The 24,377-nt window shown below is 49.4% G+C and overlaps 1 protein-coding gene across 4 annotated transcripts in view; it reads right to left on the bottom strand.

The window, feature by feature from the left end:
- CCNL1 (cyclin L1) overlaps window positions 1-24,377 on the bottom strand; it is a 382,007-nt gene that overhangs the window by 266,599 nt on the left and 91,031 nt on the right. The window contains exon 1 of one of the 4 annotated variants that reach the window (XM_078667165.1): window positions 16-661. The exons of 1 other annotated variant lie outside the window; for it this stretch is intronic. In XM_078667165.1, coding sequence (XP_078523291.1) covers window positions 16-393 — 378 coding nt within the window. In that variant the 5' untranslated portion in view covers window positions 394-661. Of the gene's footprint in view, window positions 1-15; window positions 662-24,377 lie in introns of those variants that run through there. 2 more of the 4 variants (XM_078667163.1, XM_078667164.1) reach the window with 2 other exon arrangements.

The raw sequence follows: 24,377 nt of genomic DNA, 5'->3' as shown, positions 1-24,377 counted from the left end.
GGAGTGCTCACTCACCTGCGGTAGGCGGAGTAGGATGCCGGCGGACTGTAGCATCTCACAGCTTAGGACACGAAGGTCGGTCTCAGTGTTCAGATCCAAGCCATCCAGCATGGAGGGGGTGGGCGACAGCAGCTCGTCCGGGATCAGCGAGTTGTCAATGGTCAGGTGCACCTTGGAGTACAGCCGGTCGCCGATGAGGATGCCGTCGGCCGCGCGGGACGACGTGGTAGCGGCGGCGGGCGCCGGGTGCTGGCCCGGGCCTGTCGCCATTACTCTGACAGACGTCCTCGCTACGATCCACGGGGGAGGAAGGAGGCGCAGGCTGCCGCCGACCAGTGACGCTCGCAAGGCGCCGGAACGAACGCCACCACTCCAACCGGAAGCGATATCCATCCGCCGAAGCAGACTGACTCAAAGAAAGAGTCCCTTTGGAAGGAGGCCCAGTGACGCTTTGGTATCTGCGCAACGGGTCTGTGATGCAGACGCTGGTCACAGGAGCCGGAGCTGTCAGCGAGGGCAGTTTCTTCCACAGGAAGGGAAGACGGACTTTCCCTCTTTTAGGAGGGGAATCTCCCTGTCCTGTCGGATGACACCAATTGGACGAATAAAAGATAAAAACCGAAATGGTTGAATTTTCCGCTGTGTGTACTGTACACACGGAGCTCCAGGAACGACCTTCCTTCACAGCTGAGCTGTCTGGAAAGAAGGGAACGTTTGCTGCCAGACAACAAGTGGAACGGAAAGACGATCTAAATTCCATAAAGGGAAAGTATGCGATAAGCGAAGTTCAAACACAGCGTTTCTCCCTTCATCACAAGAAAATTCAAAAGTTGCAAACACATAAAGAATAATGGTACTATACAGTGAATAGAAAGTTGAGGAAGGGCATTAATATAAAATATATTCTTGGAATTTGTACTGATGCCTCTTTCACTCCAAATGATACTCGTGGGGCAAGGTAGTGTGAGAGAAAGTGTTTATTAATTATTAACAACAGCAGGAGAGCGCCAGGCGTCCGGTGCTCTCCAGGTTTATCCTCTGACTCGCGCTGCGAGTCTACCAAAATGGCCGCCTCGCGCACTACGTCATGACGTAGCGCGCATCAACTAGATCGCGACACTACATATCTCCCCCTTTTGCCTGCCAACAGAAAACATACAGTCTAAATGTGAAGGGAGTCAATTAGCTCCTCCAAGTTCAAAGTCTCGAAATCGGGTAGGTCCTTACCGGAGTAGTAGAAACTTCCCTGGGACTGTTCTCTGCTGGACTCGCCATCTCATCCCCTGGAATACCGGGCCTTTCTCTCCTCGGAGTCTCACTCTCCTCTACCTGATGTTCTCGGACCGAGGGGATGTCACCGTCTCCCAACTCCTCGCAGCTTCCACCTGCCCTAGGGTTCTCTTCTTTTCCCAGGGTGATTTCTTCCTTCTCCTGTGACATCTGGTCTTGTGATGTCCTTCTACTTTCTTCATGAGACCATTGTAGGATCTTACTACATTTGGACATGTGGTCTTGAGACCATACGTTTCCGTCGCTGAGCAGCGCCGCTCTGTCATATACCTCCTTTACTTGTAAAGGTTGGCTGTATTTACTGTCCCCCTTTCTCCGCAGCACTGCCAGCTTGACTCTAACCCATTCCCCTCTCTCAAGGGCTGTTTCTTTCACGTTCCTTCTTCTGTTATAATGTTCAGAGTATATCTTTTGGGCTTTCTCTAGGTTATGCCGCACCACTGCAGGGGACCACTTGCTTGTTACTGCCTTCTCCTTCCACGCCAGGTTGTCCTTGGTGAAGGAGTCCCTTCCTCTCAAAATCTTGAAAGGGCTATATCCTGTGCTTGTAGGGGTGATGCGGTAGGTCCACATCATACTTTGTACTTCCTTTTCCCAATCTTTGCCCATTGTGATGGCTGCCTGGACAGATCCCATTATGACCCTATTAAACCGCTCCACTTGATATATATACTTGGTATATGGAGGTGTGTTTGGTTTTGATGCCATTCCTCTCCATGTACTTGTACCACTTCTCCGATGTGAACTGCGTTCCATTGTCGCTCAGTATGGATCTTGGAATGCCTTCTCTAAGGAAGATGGATGTAAGGAATCTGAGCACCGTTTCTGTGTCCATTTCTTCCTGAATGTGCACTTCCGGCCACTTTGAGTACCTGTCGACAAGGACGCATATGTATTTTGGCGTGCCCAAGGTGTCTAATATGGGCCCCAGGATGTCTACGGACACCTCTTCCTTGAATTTATCGGGCTGGCAAACCTTCCTAAGGCTGGTCTCAAGGGTGTCATGGTTTTGTCTGCCCTTTGACACTGATCACAGTCTCTCACATGTCTTTCTATTTGGATGTCCATCCCTGGCCACCAGTACATTTGCTTTGTTCTCATTTTTGTCTTTACGATTCCCAGGTGCCCTTCATGTAGTACTGCCAACAGGTGAGGTACCAGAGTTGTCGGTGGGACTACTTTGTCTCCTCGATACAAAAATACGCCTTTGTCGTCTATAGACAGTTCCTCTCGCACCTTGTAGAGCTTCCTGAGGGTTGCCCATAATTGTTTCTTTTCAGGCCATCCGTGTATGATACGTTCTTTTACTTCTTCGATATCCCGGTCTTCTCCATACGCTTCGGTCCACTCTTGGTTGCTTATCACCTTCTCCATGTCTTCTGTTAGGGACACCATCTCTTCACTTTCTTCCGCACTGCCCGTGGCTTCTTCCATGGCTGCAGCTCTGCTAAGGTAGTCCGCTACCTTGTTTCTAGCTCTTGGGATGTATTCTACATCGTACCTGTACTCAAGCAGTTTCAACGTCATCTTGGCGATGCGTGGCGTGGCGCTTGCGTGTCCGCTCGATGTGAGGACCTTGACCAGGGGTTTGTGGTCCGTCTTTAGTTGGAATCTCGTACCCCATAGGAACTGGCGGAACTTCCCCATGGCCCACACTGCCGCCAACATCTCCTTCTCTATTACGCTAAATTTCTGTGGTCCGTGGGATTTAGTGTCCTTGATGCGAAGCTGAGGGTCTCCATTGTTCCATCCTTCCTCTCTTGCATGAGGACCGCTCCCAGCCCTTTTTCGCTGACGTCCATTGTCAACACTGACCTCCCTTGGGGGTCGTAGCCTTGCAGCGGTATGGCGTGGCTGATGTCCTTTTTCAGGGCATTAAATTCCTTTTGTGTCTCTTCTGTCCAGGTGAATACTGTCTTGTCTCTTATGATTTGCCTCAGGTGATGCGTCTTGGTGGCGAAATGTTGTACAAATTTGCTGTAGTATTCAGCCATTCCTAAGAAGGATCTCACCTCCTCTTTGCTGGTGGGTGCGTCACAGATCGCTTTCACGTTGGCCCTTTTTGGCGTGATGCCATGCTCTCCTATCTCATGTCCCAGGTATGTGACAGAGGCCATTCAGAGACGGCATTTCTCCCGCTCCGCTGTTGGGCCGGTGTCTTCCAGGATTCGAAGCACCATGTCCAGTTTCCTATCGTGATCCTTTAAGTCCTTCCCATCACCAATATGTCGTCTTGGAAGTACTGAACACCATCAATGTCTTTGAATAGGCGGTGCATTCATTTCTGGAACACTGCCGCTGCAAGACCAAATGGCATGCGGCGGAATTGGTAACATCCGAAGGGTGTTATAAACGATGTCAGTTTCCGGCTTGCAGGGTGCAAATCTATTTGGTGATAGGCGGAAGTGAGATCAATGGTGGAGAACCACTTTACTCCTTTTGTCTTTGCTAACATCTTTCAATGCGTGGTAGCGGGAATTTTTCCACGACTATGCATTTGTTCAGTTCTCTTAAATCCACACAGAGGCGGACCTTCCCGTTAGGTTTCATCGCTACTACTAGGGGCGCCAGCCATTCTGAGCAATTTATTGGTTCGATGATACCATTCTCCTCCAGTCTATGCAGTTCCTGCTGTACCGCTTCTCTCACTGCTATGGGTAAATTTCTTACTTTGTGGGAAATCGGCTTGGAGTTTTCCTTGAGGTCTATCCGGTGCGTAAATTTCTCTAATTTGCCAACTTTCCCGCCAAATACTTTGGGGAAATCACTCTTCATCTTCTCGAAGTCCGGCCAACGTTCTGTGGCTGTCATTAGAACTTGCGTGTCTCCTCCTGGATCCAACTGTATACCTAGGCTGTGGGGTTTTAGGTTTAAACCTATAATAACTGATAAAACCCCACTGAAAGAGAAATAGCCCCCACCAGTGAAAACATATAAACACTGAAAAAACACCTGCACAACCACAAACTAAATGCCATTCAAAGAAAGGAAAAGGAGAGTAAAAGAGTAATTTTTTCTCCCTGAAGGGGCCAATACAATGTAGCTTTGTTATACAAGCTAGTAGTAAGAAAGACTGGGTTAACATTATTCTTCTTGAGTTTTGATGTTTAGGGATGCCACTAAAATATTGTTTCTTCTTCCTTTTGCTTGTTTCAATTTTTGTGGTCTTTGGTCTAAAGATGCGGGATTTAGAAGCATGTTTTAGGTCTTGTTTAATTATTTTATAAACTGTTGAGCATCAGGAAATCTCAAAATCACATTTGATATTTTGGCTGTGTTTGATTCTTTCACTGATAGGTAAAATGGCTGGTTTCATAAGAATCTTTCCTAATATGTGTCATCACATTTACCCACAGAGCATGGGTAAAAACCCTTAATAAATCAGCCCACAGTTTCTAGTGGGTCAGTATTGATAGTAGGTGAATTGCCAACACCTCAGGCTTTCAATATTCAATGCAAGGTATAGTGACAAGTATATGTATAAAGAACGCTATCACCAAGCATCAGGGATAGTGGTGAAAACATGACACTAGACTTTTGGAAAACATGGAATGCAGTGTCACTTGGAATGCTCTGCAAAAAAAAGTTATTTTCACGTTCAACATAGATTGGAGTGATATTGTTTGTATTTGCAGTGATTCAGCTACGTATATGAAAAAGTTGTGTGATGACCTGTCAAAATTGATACCCGAGCTGAGCTAATTCCCTGTAGGAGATCCTTGCCACTTGTCAGATGGTATGCTGAAAGCATCTTTACATTCTTCAGCGTTAGTGAGGGATGCCGTTTACTTCTTAGTCCATTCTGGAACACTGTTTTCTTATGCACAGGAACTGAAACGCAAAAGCTATGTCAGTGGCCAAAGTTAACAAATTGTGTACTGGCTGTTTTGGCTTTGCCCATCTCAAGTGCCGTTGTTGAGAAGGCCTTTTCACAGAAGTTTACATGGGAAGGAAAGAGCGAGCACACATGACCAAAGATCAATGAAGAAGTATTGTAGGGTGTACTACAATAAGTTTAATTTGCAAAAATCTATTTGGACCTCATATACACTGCACGTACACTGTCTATATACCATGTTCTATCAGTGCAGAAAGCAAGCAATAGTAAAAGCAAAACATTCCAAAAACACCGGAAAAACACTTTTTTTGTTGTTTTTAGTGGCACGCAAATGTGTAACCACTGATAACAACTGTTTTTTACGGTATTGAAATCACTGGAAAAACCCCACCAGAATTTACCAAAAATAGAAACTGAAAACAGGAAAGCCTATGTATACCTATGTCGCCTTGGTCCATCCACCCCAGGACTGACGGCCCCTTCTCTGCTACGTACAACTTGCACTCGGCGCTCCGTCCATTGAACTCAAAGGTTAGGACTCGGTAGCCGGCCATCGGAATGGGCTCTCCGGTGTACATGACGGGTCTAATATCCGGTGGTTCTAGTCGTGGCCTAGGCTGGGTCTGAACTTTTCATTCCACACTGCCCTTTGGACGATCGTATACGGAGAACCAGAGTCTACGACGATTTTAATCTGCACTCCACCTATTACCATGTCGCATTGTGGTTGACGGGGGCGTCTGCAATCGATGCCCAGTACCTGGCCATCCACACACAGTACGGTGTCTTCTTCGTCTTGTTCTCTATCTTCTTCCTCCTCGGGATCCTGCGCTACATACTTCACCGTGGGTCTTTTCGTCTTACGACGGCATATCTTCTCGTAGTGTCCTATTATGCCACAAAACATGCATTTCGCTCGGAACGCCTGACATCTTTTGTCGTGGGCCGCATGGGACTGGCTTCCGCACCGGTAGCACGTGAACGTGCTTTCTCTGTTCTACTTCTCTCTTCTACTTTCTCATGCTTAAAGTACTTAAGAACAGCCTAGTAATTACAAATTAGTGCACTAACTGCAAAATGCCTTGAAAGCCATCAGACTTCATTCAGTAGTCGAAAGGAGACCACTTCACTCTCAGTGACTGATGCGATTTCATCCAGCTTGGACTTCTTTGCAGGAGATCTGGAGAACACAGTGAATACAGTCTTCAATAATGTCTCAATCTCTTTAACCCTTTCACTGCTGGGTGTTTTCGCCCGGGGGGCTGCGCGCGGCGCCGCTGTGCTTGTGACGAGCTGTGCTTGTGACGAGCTCAGCTCGTCATGAGGCACAGTGGAGCTGTACTCATGACGAGCAGCCACACCCGTTTTGGAACGTTCAAAACAGCGGGGAAATTATCCCCGTGTGTGAACGTTCCAAGGGCCGTGACGAGCTCAGCTCGTCATGAGTGCAGCTCCACTGTGCCTCATGACGAGCTGAGCTCGTCACAAGCACTCAACGGATTAATATCGGAACCCTCTTCCAGGCATCATCAACTCCCAAATCTTCCCGAGGGACGACATAATACTGCTCAACTAGATGAGGTACGGATTTTTTAAGGCGAGTAGCTACATCATTATTCTTGCCCAGCATCACAGACGCACAATCGGATGTCAACATGACCATTTTCATAAGGTCCAGTTCATTGGCAGTGTAGAATTCTTTCACAGCAGTAGTGATAGCCTGAGCATTACAACTAGTCAGCTTCACTATGCCTCCAAACAGTGTTTTGTGCTCTCTTGATGTTCCAGGTCAAAACTTGAAGTACAGGATGAGCATTTTTGTAACGGAAATATCTGTGCTCTCATCAATTATCTAAGTGTGTTACAGAGAGTTGCGAAGTTCTGCCATAGCTTCACAGTGTATCAAGCTATTGACGGCCTCAAGGAACTCAAAGGCATAGTTCTTGCTCCTCCAGCTGTCTGGTATCTTCACATACAAAGCTAGGTGGTCATGGATGTCTTCGACAGACAACATTGAAGTATTCATCTTGACTGCCAACAACACATTGTTGATGAGAATCTTTATCTCCTCAGGCAGGGATCTTTGTTTTTTTTTTTTTTTTTATAAACCTTTATTTGAGTATGCAATAAAATACAAGGATGGGCCTACAACCACACGGGCCAGCCGCTAAAGAGGAGAAAATACACAATATACACTTCCGTAGCGGTAACGATCAATCGTCAATGCAATACTCCATATAATATACAGAACAAAAAACAGATTTTGTTTTATAAAAAAGAACAGACACACAAAAAAGGCGAAAGTGTATTACTGAAGGTCAGCCCAAAGGACGGGAGGGGACAGCAACAAAAATGGAATCAAAGCTATAAGCTCCAAAGAGCCCGGATGGGGGGGGGGGACGGGGCACGAAGGAGAAAAAGAAGGGGGGGGGGGGAGCCGGAAAACCAGCACAACCCCTATATGCAAGGTTCCAAGAACGCTCGCCTAAGGAGACCGGGAAAGCTCAATGTCATCCACAAGGGGAGGAGTACAGATGGCACCACGATATTCATTCCATTGACCCCACACCCTAGTCCATGCCCTGGGTCTGCCCCTAGCCACGTAGACAGTCTTCTCACGGAACATAGACCAATCCATGTTGTCTTCCCATTTCGATAGTTCAGGGGGCTTGGAGGCCCCCCAAAGTTGAGCAATATCTCGCTTCGCAACCATATAACCCAGGGTGGCCCACCTAGTCTGGGCCACCGAGCAGTCAGTGGGCTCCCAAACATTCAAAAGACAACGACGAGGTTCCGGACACAAGGACACCCCTGTCACCACAGCCATAACCTCAAGCACAGCCGTCCAGTAAGCAACCACCATCGGGCATTCCCAAAGAATATGTAGGAAAGTCGCACTCAAACCACATCCACGCTTACACAACCCATCGGAAGAAAAACCCATCACAAGCAAACGAGGTCCCGTAACATACACCCGATGAAGGATCTTCAATTGGACCAAACGGAGACGAGCCGGGATAGCCACCTCTTTAGGAGAAGAGAGGGCCGACTGCCAATCCTCGTCATCAAGCTCCAAACCATCACGAACCCACGCCTCCCGGAGTCGGACCAACAGATCAGTCCGATTATTAATCAGTTTCTTATAAATCAGGGAGATAGTGCTGTCAGGAAGATGTCCGTCAAGGACACGGTCTTCAAGGGGGGAAGAATCAGGCGGAATCTCACCAGGAGCAAATACAGCGGTCAAGGCGTGCCTAACCTGTAGGTATCGAAAGAATTCCCGACCACTCAAGCCATATTCAGCCTGGAGGGCCTGAAATGTTCGCACAGAGCCCTTGGAATACACATCTCCCACTTTAGAAATTCCAATCATGTCCCAGCGATCGAACCCCTTGGTAGACCAAAGACCGCCCAGACGTTCGGAAGCATAAAGCGGCGTGGCTAACGTCAAGCGATCCTCCCAGCCCAGGCTCCGAGTCGCGGCCCGCCACACCGCCAAAGCAATCGACGTAGGACCCACAAGATGGCGCCCAGCAGGGCGAGAGTAAAGCACTCTGTTAAAGTCACCTCCCGGAAGCTGAAGTCTATCCATCTCAAACGCCGGATTACTACCCGGCGAGAACATGATGTGGTTGATAGCGGACAAGTGTGAGGCCCAATAATACCTCTTAATATCGGGGAGTGCAATGCCACCGTCATACCAAGGAATGGAAAGCTTAGCAAGAGCAACACGCGGGCGTCCATCCCAGACAAGTTGTCTCTGAAGGGTCTCAATCTCCCGAAAATAGGACTGAGGGACAGGATCATAATAATTCTGGAGAGCGTAAAGAAACCTCGGTAACGACATCATCTTAAACAGGGCTGCCCGACCAAGGGGAGACAAGGGAAGCCTGCGCCAACGAGCAACGTCCAAACGCAGTCGAAGCAACGGAGGAAGGAGATTACGATCAAAGCGAAGAGACGAGTCCAGAGTAACGAAAACTCCCAAGTATTTGAAACCATCCCGGGCCACCTGAAGAGGGAGCCTGCTCGGTAATGGAGGCAAGACACCAGACAAAACATACACACAGGACTTGGTCCAATTGATTACGAGGCCCGAGTTAGCACCAAAGGACACAAGAACGTCAAATAGAACAGATAAAGACTTACGAGGGGAGGTAAGATACAAGAGGATATCGTCCGCATAGAGCGAGACTCGGTCCTCGAAGTCCGGGGCCCAGCGGATCCCTTTAAGGGACGGTTCCCAGCGGAGCCAGGCCGCCAACGGCTCAAGGGCGAGCGCAAACAGTAGCGGGGACAAGGGGCAACCCTGGCGGGTGCCCCTGCCCAGGGGGAAGGGAGTAGACACCCTACCATTCACAACAACCTGCGCCAAAGGTTCCGCATACAATAACTTAATCCAGCTAATAAACTCGCACCCGAAACCGAATTTCTCAAGAGTCGCCCATAAATAAGGCCACTCCACAGTATCAAAGGCCATGGAGGCATCCAAGGACGCCAAAATGGCCGGTTCAGTCAGTAGCCCCGCCCTCGCTATCACGCCGTGAAGACGACGTAGATTCAAAGCAGTGTTGCGATGCGGGATAAAACCAGATTGATCCGGATGAACTAAGTCCCCAAGAACCGATAGGAGTCGGGTCGCCAAAAGTTTCGCCAGAACCTTGGGTTCAACATTTAACAGGGAGATGGGTCTATATGAGGAACAAAGGTCGCGAGGTTTACCGTCTTTAGGGATGACGACTATCGTCGCCAAACGCTGATCATAGGGTAGGAGGTTACGCTCACGTGATTCCAAAAACATATCGCGGAGATATGGCGCCATTTTATCGGGTCGCAACTTGTACAACTCAATAGGCAAACCATTTGGACCCAACGCCTTGCCCGAACGGAGCGAACGAATGGCAGTAGCTATTTCATCAACCGTAAAGGGGGAGTCCAAAGCGATACGGTCCAAATCAGAGACACAGGGCAATGCAATATCACGCAAAAGGAGGCGAGAGTCAGCCACATCCCTCACCGACACAGGAGCATACACAACACGGAAATGTTCCGCAAAACGATCTACAATGGCGATCGGATCAATCACATTCTCACCACTCGCAGACTGAATCACAGGCACCACACGATTAGCTCTTTCTTTCTTGTCCAACCACGCCAGGAGTTTACCCGCCTTATCACCAACATCATACAATCTGCCTTGTTGCTCACGAAACATCACTTTTGCAGCGTCAGTAACTAGGGATTTATATGCAAACTGTTTTAGACCCAGGGCATGAAGTTTCTCAGGCGTGACACCAGATCCCAACTCGTCCTCCAAGGCAGAAATTTCCCCCTCGAGGTCCACTACCTCCCTCTTCCCGGCTTTCTTAGCTTCAACAATCAAAGAAAGGGCCTGTCCACGAATCACAGTTTTGAAGGCTTCCCACAGGGACACCGCCGAAGGGACCGACCCCTCGTTTTCCAGGAAATAAGCATCTATGGACTTGAGCAAGAGGGCACGAGTCTCAGGGGAGGAGAGATACCATGGGTTAATGGGAGCCACTCGGCCCACTGCCTCTATCCCAACCTCAAAACGAAGCCAGAGCGGCGAGTGGTCAGAGATGCCCCTTGGCAAATGTATAATCTCACGGACCGCCGACGACTGGGCAGCGGGCATCAGGAAATAATCTAGCCGAGATAGGCTACCATGGGCACCAGAGTGAAAAGTGTATTGAAGCTGAGTAGGATGTAACAATCGCCAGCAGTCCACAAGGCCAAAAGTATCCAAAAACCCACCCAACCAACGCTGGGCATGCGGGGTATCCCTGGGGGGATGGCGATCGTGAAGGCCAGAAAGCACTGAATTAAAGTCACCGGCAAGAAAGAGTACACTATCAGGAAGGTCCAACAAGACACGGCCTAAATCAGTGAAAGTAGCAGTTTGCAAGCCTGGGGGGACATAAACATTAAAGAGGGACAGGGTGCGGCCCTCATATCTACCCACCAGAACAATATATCTCCCACGATCATCCCGAATCACCTCATCTATCGCCAGAGGGAGGGAGTTACGAACAAGGATACCCACACCCCTGGATCCTGAAGTAAACCCCGAGTGTGCCACAAGGCTGTAGCCCCATCTATTCATTGCATTACATACATTCCCAATCAAATGGGTCTCTTGCAGGAAAACAATGTCCGGTGACAAACGTCTTATATATTTCAACACCACACTGCGCTTGATGCGATCTCCCAGGCCATTAACGTTCCAGGAAACAAATTTCAACCCCCTACCCCCCATCCCACCCACCCGAGCCAGGACCCCCCATCCAAGAGCTAGACATCAGAAACATCAGTAAAGACAGAAGCAATTCGCCTTGAAAACAACACACAAAAAAATAAGAACTTCCCATCCCCCCTCCCCCAAGCTGAAAGGAAACACCCCCCACCCTGCACCCCTGCAAAAAGCTAAAGAGCCACCCCAACCTGCAGTGTGCCTGTCGCCCCATAACCCCTAGTCTACACAAAGACCCCGGAGGAGGAAAGGTCTCCGTTCCACCCGCCCCCAGACTACAGTAAGAGCAAGAAACAACACACAAAAAATAAATAATCACATTGCAGAGGTACGCCGGCCACCACTCCTGGGAACATATTCAAAACGAGACATCAGAGTCAAACAATCAGATCTCCACACCACCTTCGGCACCACCAGGGTGAGCGGCAGACTCAGTATCAGGAGGACGGTCAGGCAAGGAGTCCAGCCAGTCATTAACAGCATCCGGTCTATCAAAGAACAGAGTACGCTCATTATACTCGACACGAAGTCTGGTGGGGAAAAGCATAGCATAGCGTAGACCCCGATCTCGAAGACGTTTCTTAGCACCACGAAACTCCATCCGTTGTCTTTGAACCTGTTGGGAGAAGTCCGGGTAGAAGTTCACTGTGGCATTCTCGAAGGCCACCGGGCCCTTCACCCGTGAGGCCTGCAGGATAGCATCCCGATCCCTATAATGAAACAGTTTAGCCACAATAGGCCTTGGCGGAGCACCCGGCTTAACTTTGCCCCCCGGGACACGATGTGCGCGTTCAACCGTGAAAAATTTGGTAAGCCCGGAGGGGGCAAGATGGTTTAAAATCAGACCCTCAACCAGGAGATCAACAGAGTGGGGTTCAGGGTTTTCCGGTACACCAACCAGGCGAACACTGCAGCGACGTGCCCTGTTTTCAAAATCCTCCAGGCGTCGGGTCATGAAGTCGTTCACCCGACGAAGATTCCCAACCTCTGTCTGGAGCTCCGAGACGTCCTTCGTGAGGCTAGATGATTTAATATCCAATGACTGCACCCTCTCATTCGTCTTGCCGAGATCAGCACGAATCAGGTTCACCTCAATGGCCACGGTGTCAAGTTTGTGGGCCAAGGCCTCGTACTGAAGGCCGGTGGATTCCCTCACTCCCGAGATGGCGCCCATGATATCCTGTAGGGAAGGCTCCGCCGACTCTTCCAAAATTCGTTCAGACGCCGTACTGTGGCCAGGTAGGGCAGCTCCGGGGGACCCCTTAGATTGAGTATAACGGTCCATGACGTTCGTCTGAACCGGCGCTCCGCGCAGAGGTGTTTTCGTCTTGCGCGTTTCTCTGTCCCCTCTGCCCGCCATTTTGAAGATGCGTCACGGGACAAGCCACCAGGGTCGACGGGCCAAACACCCAAAACTCAGGATCAAAAGTACACCAAAAAGAAGGGTTCAACTCGGGAGGAGGCCACCAAACCAGCAAATAGACAAGAGGAAAGCCCCGTGTCCGAACTGTCTCCAAGTCTCAGCCAAGCGCGATACGCACACTCGTGGCACAGGTCGAGACAGAATCGAAACCGAAACTCAGGAAGGGGGTCTCACAAGGCCAGATCTCCTGCCGTTGTTGTTCAATTCCAGGACGGCCACAGATCTGCACCCCGTCCCGGGCGCACCTCAAGGGCGGAGCCCAAAAGTTCAGACCACCGTAGCTCAGGAGTACGAGATCCAAAGCAAATTCCGGAAAGTGCCAGGGTAATCAGCCAAACGTCCTCTACTTGAATTCTTACAAGAAATCAGGATCTAGTCAGGATAAATCGCCGGGAGCGGCGAGGGTCCGGAGAGCGCTGTGCTCAAGCGGCCATCACGGATGCCCGCCAAGCTCCTCCTCCAGGGATCTTTGTTGTTCACCCACTTCTATTATGTTTGCTTTGTCACTGCAGTTTCTTGTCAGCATTGCCCGTACTCTATAAACAAACCTGGCAGCAGCACTTTTGTTTCTCAGTAGCACCAAAGCAGACTAGTGAACTTTGCTAATTAAATGGCGTATCAGATAATCCAGTTTCCAGCCATCACTCCATTTCTTCCCTATAGAAAAGTCCCCAACAGTCTTGGCTTCGGCACATGCTTTGCAGATCAAGCCCACATCTGGAATGCATTGAAACAGTTCCCCAAGCTGCACACAAACCTTGCTTCATGATTTCTGTGTCTCAGCCTCCACAATTTCTTTCATCCACTCTTCCTTGAATACAAGGCTACATTTCTTCCTTTGTGGTGATGCAGAAGTTACAGCTTTGCGCATGAACATTTTTGTGCTAACCAGTTTTAGCCTGCTATGCCACAAAGCCTGGAAAAATAAAGAAACATGGTTAAAGTCGGTGCCTATGCTCATGAATGCAATCTGTTACAGAGTATTCATTGAGGCATTGCCGGCAAAACGTAGAGCATAATTAACCGGATTTTTCTGATCTCTGCCCTGCCAAACTTATATGTAGCACTGTCCATACAGCCTGTAATAGAAGTAAAGATTGCTTCAGCACATTGTGGGTAAGGTATATTGTTATACTACAATGTACAAGATGCACCACAGTTGAACTCTACCAAACAATTACCTGTTCTGCTTGGACTCACGTATGCCCGTTCAAATGTGTATGGTACTGTCAGCGAAACCTGCAACAGAAGAAAACATAAAGCATGTTGTCTTTTTTGTTTGAAATTTTTTATTGGGATTTTGTATTTTGTTACATTGATCACAATTACCGGTAAAAGAACATTTCATTGTGTATTACGTAAACACATGTCAATTATTAATCGAGTAATCACATTAAGAGGAATAAGTTACACCGTGCATTATGCGCTCTAATAGTACAGGTATGGTACTATGCCCACATCAAGTGTTATCCTGTGTCCGGCCTCAGATTTGGTGGTTGTGTGAGTATCTGCCATTGGTTAGGTATGTCAGTTTTGATCAGGGCCCTTTAGGTATTCCTTTCCTGCTCCTTTGTGGTGCCTTCTCGCTCGGTGTTGCGTTTGTGTATCCCTATTACGAACTCATCGGATTCGGAACCACCGATGTAGGGGGGGAGAGAAATTAGGGGAGAGGAAGGAGTGAGGGTTCCACATTGAACCTGGGGATGAACTGGGAAAACTTTGGCGGAGCTACTAGTGTATTATGATTATGTATTTGGTTGCGGGTGTGATCTATGTTTCAATGTCAGCTACGTGCGGAGGGTCCGTGTGGAGTTGGTTTTATATGTCATTCGGTGGCCTGAAGTCGTTTCATTGCCCTGACTGTTCTAAATGGCTGTGTCTGGTGGTATATTATCTCCTATCGGTCTCTGGGGGGATGGGGGTGGAATCTGTACTTGGGTGGCTGTCTGTGATGGCGGCTGTGTTGTCTCATGAAGAAATCTGTGCATCAGTTGCTCCCACTCAAGAAAGATTGGATGTTTCCGCATGCCCTTCACCTCCTCGTCCCATATGACTTCTTCCTCTGCCGTTCCCCATTTCTTCACGGCTCCTATCCAGGCTGCCTCAGTGGGCCCTTCTGGGGCCCGCTAATGCATGGCTATACCTCTTTTTGCTAAGAGAATGGCTAATGAGGCGAAGCGGTACTGCACCTTCTCGGTTTTCCGCCGGCGGAAAATGCAGAGGGCACTGGCTTCCCAGGAAGACATAGTCAGAATGTTGGTCGTTTCACGGAGTATATGGTGTATTCTGTCCCAGTAGTGGTGTATAGTACGGCAGTCCCAGAACATATGCTTAAAGTCTGCCTCGGGAGTCTGACATCGAGGGCAGGCAAAGTGTATATCGGGGTAAAAACGGTGGAGGCGTTGTGGGGTGAGATAAGCCCTGTGGAGTATATTGAACTGTATATTCCTAAAGCGTGCGTTTCTGGAAACCTTTTTGGGGTATTCCAGCGCTTTTTCCCACTCCTTCTCGTTGAATACCCGACCTACTTCATCTTCCCATGTCTGTCTTAATGAGTCCAGCGGGCGGATAATTAGTTCCCGGATGGTATTGTATAGCCAGGTCACTAAGGGGCATATGTAGGTAGGGGTTTGCGAATCGCAAATGCCCCTTTGGTATGTAGGTGGCACTTAGCAAAATAAGGAATCGCAAAAATTGCGATTACTTATTTTGCTTATAGCATTTAAGGAATCGCAATTTTGCGATTCCTTAAATGCTATATAGGGGTGCCTTAAAAATTGCGATTTTGGCATAAGGAATCGCAAAATACCACCTACTTCAAGTAGATGGTATTTTGCGATTTCCTTTAAAAATTCATTTTTTTTAAAAATTCAAAGTGCCATGTGGCGCACAGACATGCCCTTAGGGCATGTATGTGCGCCACATCTACTTACAGGCACATTCCAGGGGTGCAACAGGTGTCCTTTGGACACCCTGGCACCCTTGGAATTGCGATTCTCAAATTGCGATTTTCTCACAGAAAATCGCAATTTGAGAATGTATCCCCATTCATTCCTATGGGTCTTTTGGCCCATAGGAATGAATGGGACACTCATTCCTTAATTGCGATTCGCAATTTGCTAATCGCAAATAAGGAATGTTAGAGATTCGCAAAAAAATTGCGAATTATTACCTACATTCCATTTTGCTATTCTCAAATAGCGATTCCTTAAAAATCGCTATTTGAGAATCGCAAAATGGAAATTACCTACATATGCCCCTAAATGTCTGCCTACTCCCATGTGTAATATTGTGTGTATCTACGGGTGAGTCGGGGGTTCCCCCGCGTTTAGATCCCAATATTGACGGGCGCTGTTTAGTAGCTGTTGATGTAGTAGGAACTGCCCCGGGGGTAGGTCAAATTGGGCAACCAATCGGGCATATGTCATTAACTGTCTGTCTTCAAACAAGGACTTCATCTCCGTAATGGAGTGATCAGTTCACACCTAGAGGGCGCATGTTGTGTAGTATTTGTCGTTGCTGGGGAATCCCACTAACGGGAGTATGGGGGTTTTCCCTTAGACATACGATGTATTTTCAGCATACACGTGCGTGCTATGGTCACTTGTAGAGGGTAAGTACGAAGGGGTTTGGAACCTGGCATCAGCAATCTCCTAATGGCAGGGAGGGGTATCCGTCCCTCTTCTGTGATTGTTTCCCCATCTAAGCGTCCCGCTGTCCAGTACGACATCCATTGGAGTTGCGCCGCAGGAAAGTAGGCTTCGAATGACGGGGCTCCCAGCCCTCCCTGAGTTGGGGGTAGGTAAAGTGTGGTCAAGGCCACTCTGTGCCTTCCTCCCTCCCAGATCAAAGTGGTCAGGAGCGTGTCTAATTCTCGAAAAAATAAAAAAATTAACGTGGTGGTGTCACCGGAAGATTGGTGAGATGGTAAAGGAGCCTGGGGACCATTATCATTTTTGCTAATGCTACTCGCCCAATGGGGGCGAGAGGCACACACGTAAGCCCGCTAACACCTTGCGGTGATTCCCCTCGTACAGATCTGTGGGGGAGTGAAACAGTCTCACTCCTAGGTACCTAGGTGCAGCCGTGCTCCAAGTGAGTGTGTGGGTTCCCACCGATGGGTCCATTGGGCTCAGTGGGAATATCTTGGATTTGGCCCAATTGACCGTAAGGCCCGAGACTGTCGCAAAGTCGCTCAGCGCTGCCCAGATGGGGGTGAGATCACTTGTGATGTCTCTGACATAAATCAGGAGTTCATCTGCGTATAGTGACACGCAATGCATTGTGTCTGCTATCGGTATACCCCATGCATCACCCCCCTGTCGTAATCTGATGGCTAGGGGTTCTACTGCTAAGGCGAACAAAAGGGGGGACAAGGGGCACCCCTGCCTAGTTCCTCTTTCAATCGCGAAGGGGGCAGAGATGTATTTACCCATCCTTACTCGTGACATTAGGCCCTGTATAGAAGTTTTGTGTACTTCTTCAGGGTTGGTCCCACATTGAATCTGCGAAGAGCGGCAAATAAGTACAGCCACAGTAGAGTATCGAAGGCTTTTTCGAGATCTAGTATTAGACACGCCGCGTTAGGAAAATTCGGTTTTGCCCTGTCTTGGACATGGAACAGTGTGCGTATGTTCTGCGAGGTGTTCCGTCTCGGAACAAATCCACTTTGGTCGGGGTGAACCAACGGCACCAGGATCTGGGTACATCTGTCCGCCAGGACTTTTCCTAGTATTTCCTAGTATTTTGCAGTCTGCATTTAGCAGCGTTATGGGTCTGTATGAGGCAGGAAGGGTAGGGTACCTGTGGGGTTTGGGAAATGTGACTAGGAATGATTCTCAAAGTGAATGCGGCCTCGTACATGGCCACTACCCTGGGGATTAGGTGAGCAGAGAATGTGCTGTAATATTCAAGCGGAAACCCGTCCATTCCTGGGGCTTTGTTCCTTGCCAGTGCTCTGACAGTTCGGGGGACTTCTGGTGCTTTGATCTTTGTCTCTAATTATTTTTTATCGGCGTGTGGTATACGGGGAATTTGAAGCGGGCGAAGGAACTGAGTGATTACATGCTGAGTGTTGTTCGTCGGGGCCCGGTAAATATTAGAGTAATAGTCTTGAAAAATATGTAGTATCTCTACTTGCGAGTGTCTAATGGTTCCTGTTTTGTCAAGCAGTTCCATGACCGGTTTGATGTTTAAGTCCTGCTTTGATAGCCATGCTAATTGTGTGCCTGCTCTGTTACCCTCTTTATGGACTCTAGCGGCATAAGCTCTGAAATTATATTTACTTTGGTCTGTCATTGCTTCTGCGTGTGAGGTTTTGGCTGCTGCCATTTGTTCAGGGGTGGCTCTGGCTGTATCCGTCTGTTTCGTGAGCTCTGCCAGCACCAACTCTGAGTTTTTTAGCGTTCTTTCGAGTGTCTTGCGTACTCCTACTATTTGCTGTATGCTGTGCCCCCTGGCCGCGACCTTAAATGCATCCCACTCTATTAGTGTCAATGTTGCTGTACTTAAGTTGAGGGCAAAGTGTTCCTGAATATAGTTTCCGTGTTTGTGTCGAAATACCTGGTCTGTGAGACAGTCACGGGGTAATTTCCAGGTGGGCACTGGGGGTGTGGGGGCTTCCATTGGAGCGTCATTATATGCGCGTCATGGTCAGAGAGTACCCTTCCCAGATAATCGGAATGTTGCACTTTAGGGAGTATTGTAGGGAGCAGAGGAATCTGTCCAGATGTACTCGCAAATTGTGTGGGATGGAATGGAAGGAATAAATGTCAGTGTCTGGGTTACGTTCACGCCATGGGTCCGCCAGTGACCAGTGTTTCACCCATGTTTGGTATTGGCTTGTCTGCTTGTGTCCCGGTGAGTGCAATGGTGGGAGGTAAGACCTGTCGAGATGAATGTCTAGAACGCAATTGTAATCGCCCCCTAAGAACCATGGGACTGAGGTGTGCTGAGTGAGTACCCCTGTGAGGCGCTTCCAGTACTGATCCTGGTCTACGTTGGGAGCATATATGCTTCCTAGGAGAACGGCCTGGCCCTCCAATATTCCCTCTATCAGGGAGTATCGGCCTTCTTTATCTATGGTACGTGCCTGTTCCTTGAAGGGGATCACTGGTCTAATCCAGACTAGGGTGCCCCTGGCATATGCTGAATATGTGGTGGCGCAGATGGTACCCCGCCATCTCCTGCTCAGTCGATCTACCTCAATTGCCGATAAGTGTGTCTCTTGTAGGAGAGCTATCTGTGCTTGCTGTCTTTTTATATATGCATAAACGGCGTAGCGCTTAGTTGCTGTATGCATGCCCCTGACGTTCAACGTGATGATTTTTATATCTGTGTTGGGGATTTTAGTTGTCATTGTATTTTGTGACTACAGGTAAGTCGTACTGTGAGTACCACCCCACCGCCCCCTCCCGGATTCCTGCCCCCACCAGCAATTGACCACCCTCTTATAATGTGCAGTCTCACGATTTCGCTCCGCTAAGGGTGTTTGGGGGACCTGAAACAAGGGAAAACTAAACTTTAACAAGAGGGAGTCTTCCCAACTGAGGGGACATGTCGTAGGGGACGAGTTGTCCAAACAGTACTTCATGTACTGTCTTTTAGCCGTTCTTCGTGGGGGCTGGTTGTGCGGTATCGTCCGTCTCTGGCGTCCCGGCTGCCCGCTTTGTAATAATGAGTCAGAGTGTCCATGCGAGCTCCCCGCTCATGCATCCCGGCCCGGTTTGGTGTGCCGCGTTGTGCCGTGTCTGAGTTCTGGACTCGTTACTTCACATCCTTACGACCTCATGCATGGTTCAAGGGTTGAAGTCATCCCATGCAGCACCCTAAAATGACAGCCTTGTGGTCAAATGAGGACAATATCAGCGTGTCTGCCGTTTGCGGAGTAACTTTTGGAGGTGTGACAGATCCATTGTGGGAGGAGTGTGCATCGCTTACTTCTTCTTCTGAGGTGAACAGATGAGGAGCGTTGTCTGTGTTCTGGCTGTCTTCCGTTGACCTGACTACTGCCGCCGCTCGTAGTGCTCTTCTGCGTTCTGCTATAATTTGCTCCAGGTCATGGGAGTGACGTGCAATAGAATCTGAGTGTGAGCTCATCTGCGTGAGGGCGATTTTCTTAAGCTGACGTCGTGGGTGGCCAGTGGGTCGGCGTGTGTTCCCGCTGTCGCATGGCCCCGACAATTGTTGTTCCACCCAGTCACATGCCTCAGTTGGGTCCGTGAAGAAATGTGCGGTTCCGCCATGCAAGAATTTCAAGTGGGCCGGGAATAGGAGAGCCTACTGCACATTCCTTTGTCAGAGAGTCCGTTTGACTACTAGAAAGGTGGTCCTTTGCTGCGGGATGGAACGGGAATAATCTGGGAACAGCATTAATTGTTTGTCTTCCACTCGTACTGGTCCTTTCTGTCTGGCCGCTCTAAGAATAGTGTCTCTGTCCTGGTAGTGGAGTAATTTTAGAAGAAATAGTCGGGGCGGTGAGCCCGGTGGTGGTCTTTGGGTTGGTACTCGATGTGCCCTCTCTATGGAGAAGTATGGGGTCAGGTCCGCCACTTGGGTGAACGTCTTGATCCATGTTTCCATGTATTGGATGGGGTTGGACCCTTCTGATCCTTCCGGCAGATTTACAATGCGGATATTACTTCTTCTAGAGCGGCCTTCAAAGTCGTCTGTTTTGCTTTCTAGGGATTTTACTCTCAGTTGGAGATCTTTTATGACGTCTTGGTGTATCTGTAGTTTTGGTTCTATGGTTTGGAGCGCTGCCTCGCCCTGTTTGACTCTGTCCATTAGTTTCCGATGGTCATCCCGAAGTAGGTTGAGGTCAGTGGCCAGTTCTCCGAATTTGTTTTCCATCGTCGTCCTGGAGTGTTCAATTGCTGCTAGGACCTTATCCAGTTTGGCAGACATGGTGTTTGCGTGGGAGGGTTCTCCTTCTGTTTGTGCGGTCGTGGGGTCTGGGGAGTTCTGTCTCAGATTCAGCACTTGCGTCGTTCCTATATTGCGTTGGCGCCCCATTGCGCTAAGAGATATCTAGGTTCAGCCCAGCCTCGGGTGGGTGATGGGGGGCGCAGGTATCCCACTTGCAGTTAGCTTCCGATGTTAGCCTTAGGTGTGTGTGGGTGGACGGCAGGCCCGGGTCGAGGAGCAATCTGCCTGGATGGTGCCACTGCTCTCTGCTCCCGAGCTTCCACCTTAAATTCCAGCACAGTGTGTGGCGGGGACTTCAGGAGGGGCCCTTTGCCCTCCGCTTGATCCAGGCGCGTTGCTGTGCAGAAGAGTTCCGTCACGGGGCCTAGTGCTGCACTCGCCACGTTCTGCTAGGGTGGTAGGCCGCTATCGCATAGCCCCTCCTTGCACGTTGTTTAATGTGGACTGCCGTCTCCACAAGGCCCTCTGTGTCTGTTAAAGCCTCTTGCTGCACCTCTCCCGGGCGTGGGGGGGTTTCCCTGTATGAATTACCCCCGGATTTTGTTTTGGAAGGGGAGAGGGATCACCACTGGCTGGAAGTTGCTTTGGTCGGGTGTGCCTGGGTTCGCACGCGGGCCCTGTGATTTCACCTCGCGCCTCGAGTCCCGGTGCCGAATGGAGGGGGAGGGCGGAGTACAGAGGTGTTGGGGAGCGGCGAGGTTGACGCTTTATTGTGGCGGTTCGAGGGTCGCTACTACCGCTGGTGTGGGGGTCTTTGGTTGCTTTGGTGAGGTTTGCGCCTGGTACACACGTGGGCATTGCAGTTTCCCCTCCTCCCGTCTCGTGCCTCGAGTCCCGGCACAGAATGGAGGGGGAAGGCTGTGTGTGAAAGTGCTGATGAGCGGAAAGGTTGGTGCTTTATTGCGGCGGTTTGAGGGTCGCTGCTGCCCCTAGAGCGGGGGCCCTTGGTCGCTGCGGCAGGGTGTGCCCGGGTTACTCACGTTGGCCCTGTGATTTCACCTCCTGCCTCAAGTCCCGGCGCTGAGTGGAGGGGGCAGGCTGCGTGTTGAGGTGTAGGTGAGCGGTGGGGTGGGTGCTTTTTTTGTGGCGGTTCGAGGGTCGCTTCTGCCACTGATGCAGGGGGCCTTGGTCGCGTCGGTGGAGTGCGCCTGGGTACTCACGCGGGCCCTGTGGTTGCTCCTCCCGCCTCCCCTCGCGCCTCGAATCCCGGCGCCGAGTGAAGGTGGGGCGGTGTGCTGAGATGCTGGCGAACGGCGGGGATGGCGCTTTATTGTGTTGGTTCGAGGGGCGCCGCTGCTCCGACCTCCCGGGCGGGGGTGTCTTCCACCTTATGGCCTCCCGCGCTACTACGGGATCGCGCTCTCACCTCCAGTTTTCGGCGTTCTGTGGGTGTGTAGTTGAGCGCACATGACCGCTCCTTCTGTTGCCTGATTCGGGATGCCTGGGAGTGTCCCGGGGCCCCGTCGCGGGTCTCAGGATCACTCTCACCACCGCCACTCGTCCCCGTCTCAGGGCGCCCAGTGCTTGACGGGTGCCGCCATCTTGGCCTCACACAGGAACACGGACGGGCTGTACTCGTGCTGGAGGGCGCAGTTCAGTCTCCCGCTTCAGGGCCAGCAGGAGGCCCGGGAGGGATAATCCGTATGGGCATGGGGGTCGGGACTGTTAGGGAGGGATATGGCAAGGATTACCGCGGATTGCGCAGGCAGCTGGACGGAGCTCAAGAGAGGCGCGTCCGCCATCTTAGCTGGCCAGGCCACGCCCTGTGTAACGTATGTTGTTGTACTGAAATGTACAAGATGCACCACAGTTTAACTCTGGTGAACAATTACCTGTTCTGCTTGTACTCACGTATGCCTGTTCAAATGTGTGTGATACTGTCTGCGAAACCTGCAAGAGAAGAAAAAATGGGTAAAGTACGTTGGTATGCTATAATGTCCAAGGTGCACCACAGTTTAACTCTGCCAAACAATTACCTGCTTCTACTGCCTGCTCTCACGTCTGCCTGTGCAGTTGTATCCGTAGTGCCATCTCACAAACCTACAAAAGAAAAAGGGTGCAGATTGTGAATCTATTTACACAGCAACCCCCAAATCCAACCAGGAACGTAAACTGAGTTACCATGTCTTTATGTGTACCCACACCTGACCATTCAAATCCAAATACCTTACAGACACAGACTGCAAACCTGCAATTTAAGACAAGATCTTTAGCAAAGGCTCTAAGAGTTACAAACAATGTATGTGACTGTTCCAGAGACTCCAATAGGAAAAGCGACCAAATAGTTACCAGGGATTCCAGTTTAGGCCAAACAGGCATGTGCCTCTGTGCTTCATTATTAGCATCAATTACGCTAAACTAGTCTATAAATCTGCATTGTATGTTACACCTTTAGTGATGCAGCTTTTCCCTGGAATTCAAACTGCGAAAGTTGTTGAGCTTGGTGAACAAGGCTTGAGGAGTCGCAGCTGAGCTATGGGCTGCTAGCAGGCTCACACTGTGTGCTACTACAATGTATCTTGTGATCCCCGTGATGCGCCTGGCTCAGAGTCAGGTTGTAATACAAAGTCTGACGTGGCACCGCAGGGATCGGTTCTGCTGCTGCAGCGGGGACCTTGTAAGGTAGGTGGCTGCGCTGGGCACTGGTTTGCTGTGTGCTGCCACAACTGTCTGCATCAGGCTGCCTTCCAGAAAGTTCACATTGCAATAACCGGTGTGTTGGGCAAGCTCACTCGGGTGTTGCTATGGTGACCTGGTGCCCGCACAATCTCAGACTCCCTTCTTGGGTACATTTCCGTGCCACCTGGTAAAAACAAGTTGTCAGGTGTGGGCCCGGAGCGTCTTTAAAACACACATGAATATGGCACTAGATGAATCTGGCTGCGGGCGGCTTGGAGAAGCCTTTAAATACACAAAGTGCAAGTGCTGGGTCTAGCCTCACAATGACCCCGGCGCCTTTTCGAGTTTTCCGGATCCTGAAACTCCTGAGCTTAAACACAGAGTTGCATGAAACCGTGTTCAATTGTGCCCTGTGCAATGGCTTGCAATGCCAAATGAGTGTGTAGTAATTACAAGGAGACTGAACCTGCACCACCCAGCTTGTCAATGAGGTGATTTACACAGTGTTTGGTTAAAGTTAGAACACCCTTTCAAGAAATAATACAGTAAATTACCTTTGACACAATTCTGTTCTGAGTCACTATCAGGAAAGGGTATTTGTTGTACTTGATCCCATTAAAATGGAAAAGCTCGTAAGAGTGGTGGATTTCCGAAAGATACGTCTATTGTGATTTATTGTAGTCCTCTGTCCATATTAGTTTGTTTTGCTTAATTTTGATTCTTCTTCAACCTGTACACTTGTAAGCGATAAAAGGTTCACACCTTTTAACTGCTGCCTAGTACCAGTGATCCCTCATGTTCAAGTGTTAGTAGTTGAATGGTGGTTATTGACGGTAGATGTGACGAAGTCGTCTTTTTCTAATAAAATTCTGCAACACCTTGTATTGAAAATGTATTGTTTCACTATTCGGTATGCTTAAAGTGTTATGTAGATGCCTTTTTTAATTTCAGAACAATTTTTATTTTATATGTAAAAAAAGCAAACATCATGAAATGCAATACAAGCTTAG

The sequence above is a fragment of the Lissotriton helveticus genome, chromosome 11 (genome assembly GCF_964261635.1).
Source record: "Lissotriton helveticus chromosome 11, aLisHel1.1, whole genome shotgun sequence".
In the NCBI taxonomy this organism is placed as follows: Eukaryota; Metazoa; Chordata; class Amphibia; order Caudata; family Salamandridae; genus Lissotriton; species Lissotriton helveticus.
Note: the sequence above shows the minus strand (reverse complement) of the source record. Positions and strands in the feature narration are given on the sequence as shown.